The 14541-nt window shown below is 35.8% G+C and overlaps 1 protein-coding gene across 2 annotated transcripts; it reads left to right on the forward strand.

The window, feature by feature from the left end:
- Positions 1–6336: 6336 nt before the first annotated feature.
- Positions 6337–12261, forward strand: LOC127136483 (DNA repair protein recA homolog 3, mitochondrial). 2 transcript variants are annotated; one of them, XM_051063035.1, is made up of 8 exons: positions 6337–6568; positions 6655–6718; positions 7208–7425; positions 7697–7784; positions 8045–8223; positions 8433–8579; positions 8914–9048; positions 11226–12261. In XM_051063035.1, exons 1-8 carry the CDS (start codon positions 6497–6499, stop codon positions 11592–11594), a joined length of 1272 nt encoding a protein of 423 aa, XP_050918992.1. In that variant the 5' UTR covers positions 6337–6496; the 3' UTR covers positions 11595–12261. The 2 variants fall into 2 exon arrangements, with proteins under 2 accessions (XP_050918992.1, XP_050918997.1); XM_051063040.1 differs by having other exon boundaries at positions 6339–6568; positions 8045–8217.
- The last annotated feature ends 2280 nt before the right edge of the window (positions 12262–14541 follow it).

Genomic DNA, 14541 nt, shown 5'->3' on the forward strand with positions numbered 1-14541 from the left:
GCTTCAACCCGAACCAGATTCCCCAATCTCGGCTTCGAACGTTATCACCTTTAACCAATCACAAAGCACTTAAAAAATGGTTGTGTGTAGTTGATGTGTTGTGAGATGTTGAAGATGAAGATGAAGAATCTTGGACACCTATTTCACTTTTTCTTGTTCTTTGAACACTTAAATCAAATTATCAAAATGTTAGTTGATACAAGTAACTAAACTTCTATATATAGTAACCAACCAACCAACCAACTTAACAGCATTTCAAACAGAGTGAGAAATACTTAAAGACTGAATTTGCGCACGAACGGTCGACCATAGCAGGTCTATGCGTCGACGCACGGCCTTCAGTTTTGGACAGACTGAAAAATACATCAGTATGCATCGACCATAGGACGGCGTGCGCTGACCCGTGGTTCATGCGCTGACCCCTGCGGTCGACGCAAGATTTTTGTGCGCTGTCCCGTGGGAAATGCCCTGTGTTATGCGCTGACCCGTGGGAAATGCATTATGTTGTGCGCCGACCCTATGGTCGACTCAAACCCTGCAAATCTGTAAAAATTCAGATTTTTGTGGTTTTCATGCATTTTGTCATTACCACATTTTATCCACATATGTTGTATGAAATATAACAGTTTAGATGAGCATAGAAAAGGATATGATAGGTGATATGTTGCATTTGTTTTGTAGAGGTAGAATCGACAATGCCGATTCATCCATGGTGGTCATTTGTCATCATCGAAACCTATGATCGTTTATGATCGTATGTTGTATGACAATTTGCCCTTACATACTATTGTACAATTTTGCCGCCCATATGCAAACCATTATGAAAGAGACAACTTCAATTCAATATTCCAATTCTACCCACCAACGGTTCTTTTATATGCCTATATAAAGGATACTTGAAGATTGGAAGAAGCTGCTAATTCACCGTGCTCATAACTATGCTATTACACACGCTCGTGCTGAAATCATATTATTTTTGTGTATAGTTTTGTAAACAGATAAGAGTTTTTGCTCTTTATTGTGTGAGAAATATTCATCGTATTAAGTTTTGTTAATCTGCTTTCTTAGAAGCGTTCTTTGTAAACACAACTTCTAAATCTCAAATCTGTTTGAGTGGTTTCCTTGAGTTTCTAGGTTTTAGTAAAAAAAAGGCAAAGATGGAATTTCTTCCATACAAATACCAGGGTCTGCTACAACCACCAGTAGCAGCTGCTGCGGGATGTAGCATACCATAGTGATTTCCCAACTTTTCTTTCCTTTTCCGACTTTCCTATTGCTATTTTGGGATCTTTGCATTTTCTGATTTGAAATATTTTATCTTTGATGAGCATTGAACATATTTGATTTAGTCCACATTTAGAATTTCCCTATAAAAGCTCACGGTTTGTATGAGTTTAGGGGATCTAGTTTTCATTCTAAGTTTTTACATATTTATTTCACTGTATTGCTTTGTACTCAAGTATCCATTTGAGCACTGAACTTATCTCAATTTAAGTAGATTTCTTGCCAGTCAAGTTGTATTCACTCTTACTTGAAATTGTTAATTTATAATTTTACTTTTAAATTATGTTTTGATTGCGATAATTTCTCTGATTGTATTGTTCTTGTCCATGAATAAGTAATCCACCAAGGACTAAGGGTCATGAGACCTATCTCATGACTATTTGCATGATCCATCACTAATCGATTACAAGAATTTTAACTATGAGATTATTTAAAAACCCAATTTTTCCATTCAAACTTTTGTACGAAAGTAAAGAGTTCTCAAATACCGATCGTAGTCTGAAAGGATATGTATCGGTACCCGAGCACACGTCTTTAAATAGTTAAGTCTGATACAACGAAAGTGCTCAGACACGATTGATAAATGTTCCATCTATATAGCTGCACAAAAGAAAAAAAATCTATGACGAATAATCCGACTGTGCAAAAGCAGACAAATTATTCACCATAGATAGGGTAACACGTTAGCAAAAGTGGGTGTTGTTCATATTTATCTATTTCCAATAATTGTGTCGAAATTCTCGTAATAAAAGTGAAGTGATCATATGAATGTGTCATAGTAGGAATCATGAATTCTAAGTCATGTTTGTTTTAGAGTATTTTAAGTTATTTTTATTTAAGCTATTTTACAAAAGTGTTTTTTAATTTAAGTTGTTTTACAAACACCAATTTTCTGTCACTATAGATATACATCGATAGAACAAAATTCAGTAATCAACCTTTGGTCTTTATGGTTTGATAAATATTTACTACTTCGCACAGTCGTACACTTGCGGCGTGTCGAAGGCTTTCTTCGGCACCTTCCACTTCGATTGAGACTTGTATGAATCTGTTGATATAAGACCACAAACTCTCTTTCTTTAATTGGATGATACCACCTAGGCTAACTTAAATTACATGTCGTCGCTTCTGGGCTGTGAAATGCACATAAATCCTCTTATCAAACTCCACCCAAGAATTGATACTTCCATCAGAAATATCGTTGAACCATAATCGGGCCAACCTGACCAAAGTTATCGCAAACAACTTGCACTTCGATGCATCATCAATGCTGAAGTAACTTAGTCGGTCATTCAAGATTTGCACATGCTCGTAGGAATCTCTTTTTTCCATCATAATTGTGATGCTTTGGCGGCTTCTCTATGGACTCACGAATCTTGATCTTCAGAATTCTTGTTGATAGCGGGTGCTTTGGTTGCACCTTCTCTGAGTGAGTTTCAGCTTTAGCTCGGGAATAAGCATGACTGCCTCGATCTCCTTTGGATCTCTGAGGGGGAGTCTGATTCTTTTTGCTCTTATGTCGATCCTTCAACCAATGAGCCTCATCTCTTTTTCTCACAACGGGTTATGAGATGGCGACACGAGTCTTCCTTAAAGCAACTCCTTGAATTATATTTTTCGAAGAAATGTGCGTTGTGAAGGCTTTATCCCATGCGCTAAAGCCTCACTTCAGAGCGTGCGTATTTTGCTACCAAACGATGTTAATCATGCTATTCAACAACCACTGCTAACAAATAGCTAGTTTATTATTTTCCTTCTTTATATATTGAGAGAAGGCGCCAAATTGTTGAATCTACCAAAACTAAGTTTATGCATAATAATTATTATAGAAGGAGTGTGATCCCTTCTTGGTGGTAGGTTGAGGTCGATGTGGTCGGTATATATATATATATATATATATATATATATATATATATATATATATATATATATATATATATATATATATATATATATATATATATATATATATATATATATATATATATATATATATATATATATATATATATATATATACTTTCTCACTTGATTATTTTTTGTTAAACAAAAAAATAATAGAAGAGAGATAAAGAACAATATTAGAAGAGGGATATAAAAAGGATCCAAATCCATATATACTTTATCCTATATGTTATAAATATATATATTTTGACTAAATGAGAAAATATCTTGCAGATCTAACTATAATATATATTTAACAACTATATCAAATTTCGATTTTTTTATCAAAATATCAAAGTTTAAAAAAAAATCTAGAATAATCAAGTTTCCCCATCAATTCTTGAAGTACCCATTTTTTACAAACAAAATAATTGGTAACACATCACACATGTCTATCTAATTGGCACATGCATTAGAAAAAATAGAGCTAGCGTCAATTGAGTTGGTGACTGCATATGAATGCGCTATTTGAATTGACGACACTACATGGCAAGTAGATGGAGCCGCCAATTTATTCGACTCCTATGTGTTTGATGATTTGAATTACCAACCTCTCATCACTCCCTTCAGTATAAATAAGACCTTAACTTTCATATTTTCATCACCAACAAATACTCACATTCTCTCATATTTTCTCACTTGTAAAATGACTCTCTTATACATGGGAGAAATGCGTAGAGGAACCATCGTCAACATTAATTCTTATGTAAGTGTTTTCTTCGCTACGACTGTGGTTATATTTTTCTAACCCATTATTTTTACGAAAAAAACTTATGTTTATTTTTGTATGATCCATCTAAATTTTGTACTCGTGTCCATGAATATATCGTACCCCACATGTTTATTCAACCTTATTTAAAGGGCACTGATTTTGGTCATGTTAGCAAAATTATATCTTACTCCGGTGATGCTATGTTTGTAATCGCTTTACGAGAAATATGGAGATCTGAAACACACATTTTCCTCCTTCCAATCGGTGAATGTATTGAAACACTAGAGGACATTTAGATGTTACCGGGTTTACCTATTAAGGGTAAGACGGTCAATGAAAAAACAAAGTTCGCAAATTCAATACACGAGAAACTTTTGGATGTCGACTTGTTAGATAATAACCTGAGGGGCCAAGGTCTTTTACTTACGCTTCTTAAAAATTATTACAATGGTATAATATTAGATGAAAATTCTATCGAAGGAAGGAAAATAATTAAAACTACATGTTATATTATGTTCTCAGTGACTCTAGTGTACAAGTTATGTATTTACTCTTATTAAAAAACATAAATAAAATAGGAACATATAATTGTGGTTCGACTTGTTTGTCATATCTCTACATCTCTTTGTGTAAAAACATAAAGAAAGACAAATCTACATTTTAGGGATGCACCGTTTAGCTCCAAGCATGAGGTTGGTCTAGATTATCGTCCCTAGCGCCCGTCAACCGCAACAACTTCACCTTCCCCTACGCAAAAAAGTAAGTTAATAACAATATTTTCATTTACTTACTTTATCTATTATTATTTCTAAATAATTTATTTTAACTTTTTTGGTTTAAGTGGTCGGTATATGTCATAGACATTGCATCATAGTCTATCGAAATCCTTTGGATCACATAGCACCAAATAAAGTATTTCCATTAAAAGAATCATTTCATAATAATTTATTTTTAATACTACCAATTTACTAATATAATTTTCTTCCTCTACAGTTTATTTGGAGGCTATATCTGAGTCTGAAATATCATCATGAAATCAACGAAAAAGATTTGGACTGAAATAATACCGATCATCAGGTTCGTAACTATAGGGATGCACCATGGTGACCGTGTGAAACTGCAATTCAACGTGCATTAACAAACTTCAGATCACCCCGACGTGCCTCAGACAATGACATCAATGTAAAGTTAAAGAACAATGGACTTTTGACGAATGGAAATACTTCTCTAAAGTTAAGTGCCGTTAATGAATGCACCATCATCACCAAGTCTTAAGCGACGCTATCCTGCCAACCGAATCTAAACTAACTAATAATTATATGTATTGGTACATATCAGTTACAATTGAGTTTTTTTCTTAAGATATGTATTTATACGATCCGCGCCAAACCACTTACACATAAGAAACTTAAACATCTAATCCCCCAAAAAATTATCAGACCACTTACACAGAACCCCTGCCCACCAAAATTATTGACCCACAAACACTCAAACCAATAAACCAATACATGTCAGACACCCAACCATACAACCAAAAGCATACCTCATACCACCCCCACCAACATGCTTATTATCAAAACACCCAACAACCATATGCCCCAAACACATCATCCTACCATAGCCAAAACACCCAAGAAGCATATAACACTTCCTCTTACCATAGCCAAAACGCCCAAACATCACAACACCATAACATACAACAAACATATGGCTACCAAACACCACAACAACCATTTATTCCTTTCTCTAACAAATCATTCACACCAATGTCTCCATTCAATCGACCAAACCGCTCACCAATAACCCCATCAACACAACTCAACTACATCGACATGGGTCAGGAACTCAATTACGACAACACTCAATGCATACACAAGACTACGTAGAATTATAAGAACTTATTATGGAATCTGGTGATGATGATGTTCTAGGGACCTCATATCAAATATTTGAGGTAAACCAATAGAGTCCAGTACGAGAAAAGGTACTTAGGGAGTGTGGAACCAATGACATGTATGACTAAGTCGATGGTCGTCGTTAGTGTTAAAAATATTATCGTATGTAATCATATTTAAATTTAATATTAATACTTTTTATTTATTTATATATGATTTATTATTTTAATTAAAAAAATATTACACTGAGGCGTCAGATGAATTGACGTCTCCTCATAAGCGGCAAGTATTATACATATGCGCTAATTAGATTGATTACATATGCTCTATTTTTTTAAGTGCAGACGTTAATTAGATTGACATGTGATCTTTGTTATCAATTTTTTTTTGGTTTGAAACATAAATATTTTGTGAATTAGTAAGAAAACTCGGTTATTTGGAATTCTTTTAAAAAAATTTAATTAATTATTTGGATAAAAAATTCTCAAATTCCAAAATGAGAAAAGGTGTTGTGCAGTCCTAATGAAAGTTAAAAATGGAGGGAAAATAAACCCTAATAATCGGGCAAACTCAAAATCGTGGTCCACGACTCCATGCAACTTCCATCAAATCAAATTCAACACACACATCATTGTTTCATTCTCTTCACGTTCCACACTCCATGGCGAGGCTACTTCGAAACGCCAACACTTTTCTCTTCAACCGTTCTTTCTTCAACCACGCCCTTCCAACGGTAATACATAGCATCCTTCAACATCGCCGTTTTCATTATTTATTTGTATGCATAGTGACTGATTCATTAACCCTTTTTGCTTGCAGCGCTTTTGCTTTAAACATGGAGTATTGGGCACATCTCAAAATTTGAGCTTTTCAACTTGTAAAGGTTTTTGAAACTTCAATTTCTTTGCTTCTTTAGTTTCTCGCTTCAATTTGTCTGAACGTCACCATAATTGCATTGAAGAAAGTTTCTGTTGTTTGCCGAACTTGCTGTGATATGAAGTTATAATAATCATGATTAGGGTGTTGGCTTCTATGTCTGTGAGTGTGAAGTGAATTTCATTGTGGTTTAGGTTTAATGGTCCAATGACTCAAATACAGCATTGTGACATGAGCTACACAGCTAGTGATGCTAATTCATTCTGTTGTGTTTAATCTTGAATTTGTTAGGTATTTGTTGCTGTTTTAGTATTATGTGACCAAGCTGGAATTAAGATTTTAGAACCTTTTGATTTTGCTAGTTTTGTTTTGTGCATTTTAGTCATGTTGAGCTCAAATATTGGATTAGGTGTTTATGGTTTTATCATTTGGGTTGTTTTTATAGTCTGGGCTGGTTTTATGTTGATGGCATTTTTTTATTTTCATATCTGGGAAGGTAAGAAGCGCTCTAAATCAGATGGGAGTGACTCAAATGAAGAGAACATGTCTAAGAAAGATTTGGCCTTACAACAAGCCATGGATCAGATCACGTCTACATTTGGAAAGGGATCTATCATGTGGCTTGGTCGTTCTGTCACACCCAAAAATGTACCTGTGGTGTCAACAGGTTCTTTTGCTCTTGATATAGCGCTAGGGATCTTTGGTCTTCCAAAGGTATCCTCATATCTATTACTCCCTTTTGTGGCACCTGAACCAACATTGGACCTTTTTGTTTTTTTATATATAGTGAATAAGTTGCTCTGATAATAAAGGTTTTATTTTTTTTTAATTTTTTGGCTCAGTTTGTTAAGTTTCTTCCCACATTTCTTGTGTGTATTTGCTTTGGAGATGTATATGCTTATTTACAGTTTTAAAAGTTTATCTAATCCCTTTAAAAATTGGTTAATGCTATCCCCTTATTATTATATGTAACTGATATCTGTAGGGACGTGTTGTGGAAATATTCGGTCCAGAGGCTTCTGGAAAAACAACTCTTGCTTTGCATGTGATTGCAGAGGCACAAAAACTAGGAGGTATTCTTTATAAGATATTTTTAAAGTGATAATGCTTATACTTCTGGTTGAATTAGATTTTGCATTTCAACTCGTCTCGTCTATGGTGTATATGTCCATAGTAATATTGTAGTAATCATTGCTATGCAACCAATCACATTTGTTCTGCCAATGATTTGTGTTCCATTAGTTTAATAATGATGACTAACATTCTTGTATATTTTTGGTACTGTGGTTAACTTGATAAGAATCTTCATTAATTAGTAAGTTTGTATATGCAGGCTACTGTGCCTTTATTGATGCTGAGCATGCACTTGACAAGACACTTGCCGAGTCTATTGGTGTAAATACTGAGAACTTACTTCTCTCACAGCCAGATTGTGGTGAGCAGGCACTTAGCCTCGTAGATACCTTAATTCGGAGTGGTTCACTTGATGTAATTGTCGTCGATAGCGTAAGTGTGAGAAACTCCTTTTTTTATCTCTTAATTAATAATTCCTTTTGCGTGTGTATGGTTGATAAAATAATTTTCTTTTGTAACTTTTGTGCTTTGAATTATGTGTTTGATAACTTCTCGTGATCTAAAATTTTGAAGTTCGTAGTTATGGGTATCTTGTTTCTTGTAGTTGAGTAAATGCATTTAACTTTTTGCCATGTCTCCACTCATAGGTGGCTGCTCTTGTTCCTAAAGGCGAGCTTGACGGTGAGATGGGTGATGCTCACATGGCAATGCAAGCTAGGCTGATGAGCCAGGCTCTTCGGAAACTGTGCCACTCCTTATCACTTTCACAGTGTATATTGATTTTTATAAACCAGGTATCAGCCACAGTTGCTGTTTGCACTGTCATAAAATTTCCTGCGGTTAATTTGTGCATATAATTTTATTTTTTCAGGAGCATCCATAGCAAAACATAATACTAGATTGTCTGCCGTGTATATTAAGCCTACATGAGTGTACATAGTAGAGATAGCTGTTTGATCCTAGGGATGTTTTTTGACCTGCATCTTTTAGTACTTTTATTTCGATATTGTGAAATATTAGCATGCATATATAATATATTTTCGGTATAATTAATATTAATTGTATTAACTTTATCTGAGGGAAAACCTTATCTTCTAATTATGAGAACTATTTTCTATGCTTTTCCAGGTAAGGTCAAAGATTTCTACGTTTGGGGGATTCGGCGGGCCTACTGAAGTTACTTGTGGTGGCAATGCATTGAAGTTCTATTCTTCTGTGAGGCTAAATATCAAAAGAATAGGGTTTATCAAGAAGGGTGAAGAGGTACAGTTCATCCATTATTGATTTTCTATTGCATGTTCTGGTATTGCCACGCCTGTTAAAATATAATGGTTTCAAGCAGAGTTATAATTGCTTATAATAGCATTGCCATAGTGCTGTTGTATTTCTGGTAAATGGTATATTACATTGTTTTGGCAGAATTTGCATAGTATGGGGCTTAGGATGTCCTAGCCTAAGATGCCAGGAAAACTGAACATTGTTAGGATTAGGACTTATTACATTGGGATAACTAGTATTGGGAAGCTTAAGGCCAGAATCAGCAACTGTAGATTGACTAACAAGACAGGAGGCAGGAGAGAGATGCTTGGAACTTGAGTCTTGTGACTGGATTTTGAGACTAGGAAACTCAGTCCATCACTACGAACACTTCTATGTAACAGCTCTTGGTTAGTAACTTGAGATTTGACAACACAATAGTCAGGGTGAAACTCAAAGAAAACAAAGTTATCTCTAGCAAACTCACTGACATTTATGAGATTCTTTGTGATTGAAGGAACATGCAGTAAATGATGTAAAACAAGACAGTAATTGGGTTCTAAAGGAGACAAAAAATATGAAGAACCAGAGGAGCTGATTTGCAGACCTTGGCCATTTCCTATGAAGATTTGATCAGGACCTTCATAAGGGACACATTATTGGATATTCTGAGAGCTGTTTGTGACATAGAGTCAGGAAACCAAGAGGAATTGGTATTAGGGAGGGCATTGGTGGTGTTGGTTAGCATTGCATTAGGTTGCATAGGGAGAGGGGGTCTGAATGAAGCTAATGTTTGAGGACGATTCCATGGTGCTTGGAAACCATAAGACGGAGTACCTAATTGAGAGAAATGACTTTGATATCCTTGTGAGGAACCTTGAGGAGAGCTATGGTATTCAGTAGGTGTAGATGCCTGAAAATTTTGATTAAAACGATGATAACAGACTGAGGCAGTGTGGCCAAATTTAAAGCAAATCTGACATTGAACATTGTCAAATCTGCCTCTACGACATCCTCTTTCTCTTGCATCTCTACCACAAGAGAAGTTTCCAGCAAAAGAGTAGTGAGAGGGAAAGCTTGATCCATCAGCAAATGACGAAGAGGATTCTTTAGCAAAAGTAGTGTCAACCTCTGATTTGGACTGTGAGATTTATAGAGGCCACGTCAAGTTGAACTTTCTTGTTAAACTTCGAAAGTCGCATCTCATGTGCAATTAGTAAGGCTTCAACTTCTTCAAGCTCTATTAACTCAAATTTGCTTTCAATGACTGAAATAACAGATACATAATCTTGTGGAGGACCTTCAAGAATCACATCAATGTGCTGCTGAGTAGGAATTGGATCACCAATAGAAGCAAGAGAATCAACCAGGACTTTGATTCGTGAAAGATATGCTTTGGCACTGCAGTCAGATAAGGTAGTGGAACGCATTTCAGCGCGCAGTTGGCGTGCACGAGCATGAGTCAGTTTTTTGAAATGATCATGAATTCTTGTCCATAGTTGCGAAGCATGAGCGCAACCTAAGATATGAGTCATGATTGAGCTCAAGATGGTAGACTGAAGCCATGAAAGAAGCCACTGATCTTGTTGAGTCCATGCGCGGAAGAGAGGATTATCAATTTTAGTGCCGGTGACTGAATTGGTGATGTACCGATCTGGAATGTCACAGCAGAGAAGAAAACTTTGAAGGTTATGAGCATTCACAACCGGTTCAATTTGCTGGGTAGGTGGAGGTGGAGGTGGAGGGGACGATTGTGGTTCAGTCATGACCAGGGATCTGAACCAGGCTCTATGATACCATTTTAGAGACGATAAAAGTAATGCTGAAATGCATTCTAGACTAGTTTTGAAATTCTGTTTTTGATTGATGATCAGAGAGTTAGTTACAAGGGTTTATATAAGGTTGCTTAACCTACACTAACCAAGAGTTACCATACACCCCTAGTAACTAACTTCTAGGGAATTGAACCAGCTGACACAACTTTATAAAACAGAGGAAAACTAATTCAAAATTGAATTTAACTCTTACACACAGCATCATTGTTGGCATATTTTCTTGCCAACTATCAATCAACTCAACATATTCATTTTCACATTACCCTAATATTTGTGTAATATTGCTATGAATACATTAAGGTCTAGTTTACAGTATGAAAACTTAATTTCTGGTATTTTATTTTGCAGACTTTAGGAAGCCAGATTCTTGTCAAAGTTGTGAAGAACAAACATGCCCCTCCATTTAAAACCGCACAGTTTGAGCTCGAGTTTGGCAAGGGGATATGCAAAGAAGCAGAGGTCATAGAGTTGAGCATAAAACACAAACTCATAAAAAAGAGCGGTTCTTTTTACGAATATAATGGCAAGAATTTCCATGGCAAGGATGCTCTAAAAAAACACCTGATCAACAGCGATGGCTTGCAAGAATTAACAACAAAGCTTAGGGAAAAGCTTCTCAATGCTGAGACGGAAACAGTTTCAGAATCCGAGGTGATGGTTGAAGAAATTTTATCATCTGATTCTACTGATGAAGAAGCTGTTGTGGGAGAACCTTGAATTTATGCATAACCTTAAAAAAAAGTTTTCTTCACACTCGCAAGGGCGTGAGAGTAATCTTCAATCAAAGTAACTACTATGAGTTATGGTTGAGGAATTGATCATAATTAATGCACTCAAATGAAGGTGGCTCTAAAATGCAACTGGTGCTTCCTATGCTTGTTTGGATTTTTCCTTACAGTGACGTGGCACATTGCCTTTGTAAATTAGATTTTTTTTGGTAATTTTATGATGGACATGAGTCATGTGGCATTCGAAAGTTTTGTGGATGAGGAGGAATCAAGTTTTGTGACTATATAGTTAGAAATTAATTACAAGCTGGATTATATTGGTACACATGTGTCTCAGTGTGTTTGATTGAACTGGGGACAGCTGCTACCGTGAGTTCATAGCTCTTCCACTGGAATGTTTAGAAGCGCTTTCTGTTTGGCCGTGCTTTTCCAAACTTTGCTTGCTTGCAATTATCGAGTTTTGACAGTTATGGTAGTGTATTTTGATGGAATGTTTTGGCAGGATGGTAGTGTATTTTGATGGATCATTTTATATACAATCTGTGAACTCAATTCAATCCATAAATGATTGGGTTGGTTCAAGCCGGTTTCGATTGTGATATTGTGGGTTGGAGAATGAACCAAATCTAATAAAGTTTGGGAAATTTCTTTTTTCACTACCCTTACCGTGATTCACATTTCAGTGACTCACATCTCTGAAAACTCAAAATTGTTTTTAGGTGTTTCGAAGATACATCTTTGAACGCGTCTTTAATCAAATTCAAGCAGCCATCTCATTTTGCAAAACATTCGTCCGAAGATGTATATGCAGAACTTTTATGAGGTGTATTTTGAGATGCATCTTCAAAAGTGCAATTTAAGTTATCTTAACAGTCTTATTTTAGACATGCATCTCCGAAATTTTATCTGCATACATCTTGGATAGGAACATTTGTATTTTTTTGAATCAAGTCATTTTAATCCGACTAACAATGTCATAATTTGATTCAAACATTAATAAACATGAACATCATAAAACAACGTAATGCATTAATTAAAAAAACTTCCCATAATATTGCAAACATTGTTCTCAAAATATAGAAAATGAAACTAAAACATTCCAAAATACAAAAAAAGGTATAACCTGCCGTGTATGCCTAATCCTAACCTCCAGGCACCTCCTCTTTCATCGGTAACCCAAGGAATTCAGTGACTCGATAAGAATGACACGTGTGAGGGAAACCACATTGTCACCACCTCTCCCAAACAACCAAAATTCTATACGTAATCCACATAATATTTTGACAGATCGACAACACATCAATGGCATGGTTATCCCTAGCCTGCTCATTTTCCAGGATCTTCTCATGAGAAGGCCTAAATGGAAGTCCATGAGCGTCTGTCTGATGTCATGATAGAGTGTGACACATTATAGAACCAAGTCATGTAACTGTCCACATAAGACTATTGAATTGTGGTTGACATACTCCGATACTCCTCTGGTACCTAATGAGTATCGTAATCCACCAGTATGTCATCAAAATGTCTGCGGACGATGCTGTTAAGAGAAGACTCGAAGGGGACCTAAGAATGATATGAACATATCCAAACTGACGCATCCATCGCGCCGACAAATATCTGCTAATCATATTCCTTCGACATGCCAACCATCCAGAGTAAAATGAAATGGGGTCGAAGGAAACAATATTCCGGTGAGTGGTGTAACACCCTAAACCCCAAACATAATTTATCATATACTTTAAATATAAAATATAACCACGTAGGATGTCACACATTCATAAAACACACGACCTACTCTGTAACACGGAGTTCAACAGTAAATTCCGATACACACATTTGTAATAAGGATGTTTACACGACATCCGACTTATCTAAATTACACCTGAGATGTTTACACGACATCTATCTCATCTGATCGGTATCACATATTCACATAATACGACATTCAAAACCTATCATCGCACGCTTACTTCCATTTTAAAGTATCATCGCAGCGGAATTATCATCAACAATTATGGAAGACAAATCAAGTAATGACATTTATTCTCAAATTCAATTCTAATAACAAAATAAAAAGAGTTGTAATCAATCAACTCAACATCTTAAGAATGCTCAACAACAAAATTAGTCTTATGACTTCAACATAATCAGACATAAGGAATAAAACAAGCATTTAACCCAACCCGATGTTACATGATCAAAGCAAGATACCACTAGTAAAAGCGACAAAATAAAGAAGTAACTCCAAAAGCTATCTTCTACCTACTTTAGCAATGCCCCTCCCGAGTATTTGCACAACGCCCATGTAAAGGCAACATTCAAACAGAAGGGGTGAGAATACACTCCAATAATTAGCGGTGAAAAACAATCGAAAGTAGATTAACTAACAACATCACTCATTAATTAAAATAACATCAACATATCAAGTATTCTCATCCACACGTTATAACACCAAAAATAATCATCAAATGCAACACAAATGCAAATGTACTCAACAACTAACTCAACATGCTTGTGGTACCAAATATGAACACTTAGGTTAATCTCACTCCATGATACCCACCATAAGATTGACTCACTATTGGAACCGGGGCACACCAAAATCGTTACCATCACCATAGGTAACGCTTCACTAGTCCCTCATAATAAGAATTAACTACTCGCACCTGATCTATCACAATGAGGTCGAGGCTCACCAAAATTCGTTACCATCACCATAGGTAACGCTTCAATAATTCCTCATAATAGGAATTAGCTACTCGCCCCCGATCCATCACCATAGGATCTAGGCTCACTAAAAGAACCAAAGTTCAGACAACATGAATGCATAGACTCTCGACATGCAATAACAACACGTACACATGGCCCCTCTTCTGACCGGCATGCCACCAACAACATAATTCACATAAACTACAACATACATATACATAAAAACA

This window comes from Lathyrus oleraceus, chromosome 1, assembly GCF_024323335.1.
Source record: "Lathyrus oleraceus cultivar Zhongwan6 chromosome 1, CAAS_Psat_ZW6_1.0, whole genome shotgun sequence".
NCBI classification, from domain to species: Eukaryota; Viridiplantae; Streptophyta; class Magnoliopsida; order Fabales; family Fabaceae; genus Lathyrus; species Lathyrus oleraceus.

Coding starts and splice junctions, on each gene's coding strand:
- LOC127136483 (XM_051063035.1), top strand. CDS start 6,497: ATGGCGAGGCTACTTCGAAACGCCAACACTTTTCTCTTCAACCGTTCT. Junction 8,224..8,432: donor TTGTCGTCGATAGCGTAAGT/GTGAGAAACTCC, acceptor CTCCACTCATAG/GTGGCTGCTCTTGTTCCTAA. Junction 9,049..11,225: donor TTATCAAGAAGGGTGAAGAG/GTACAGTTCATC, acceptor TTTATTTTGCAG/ACTTTAGGAAGCCAGATTCT.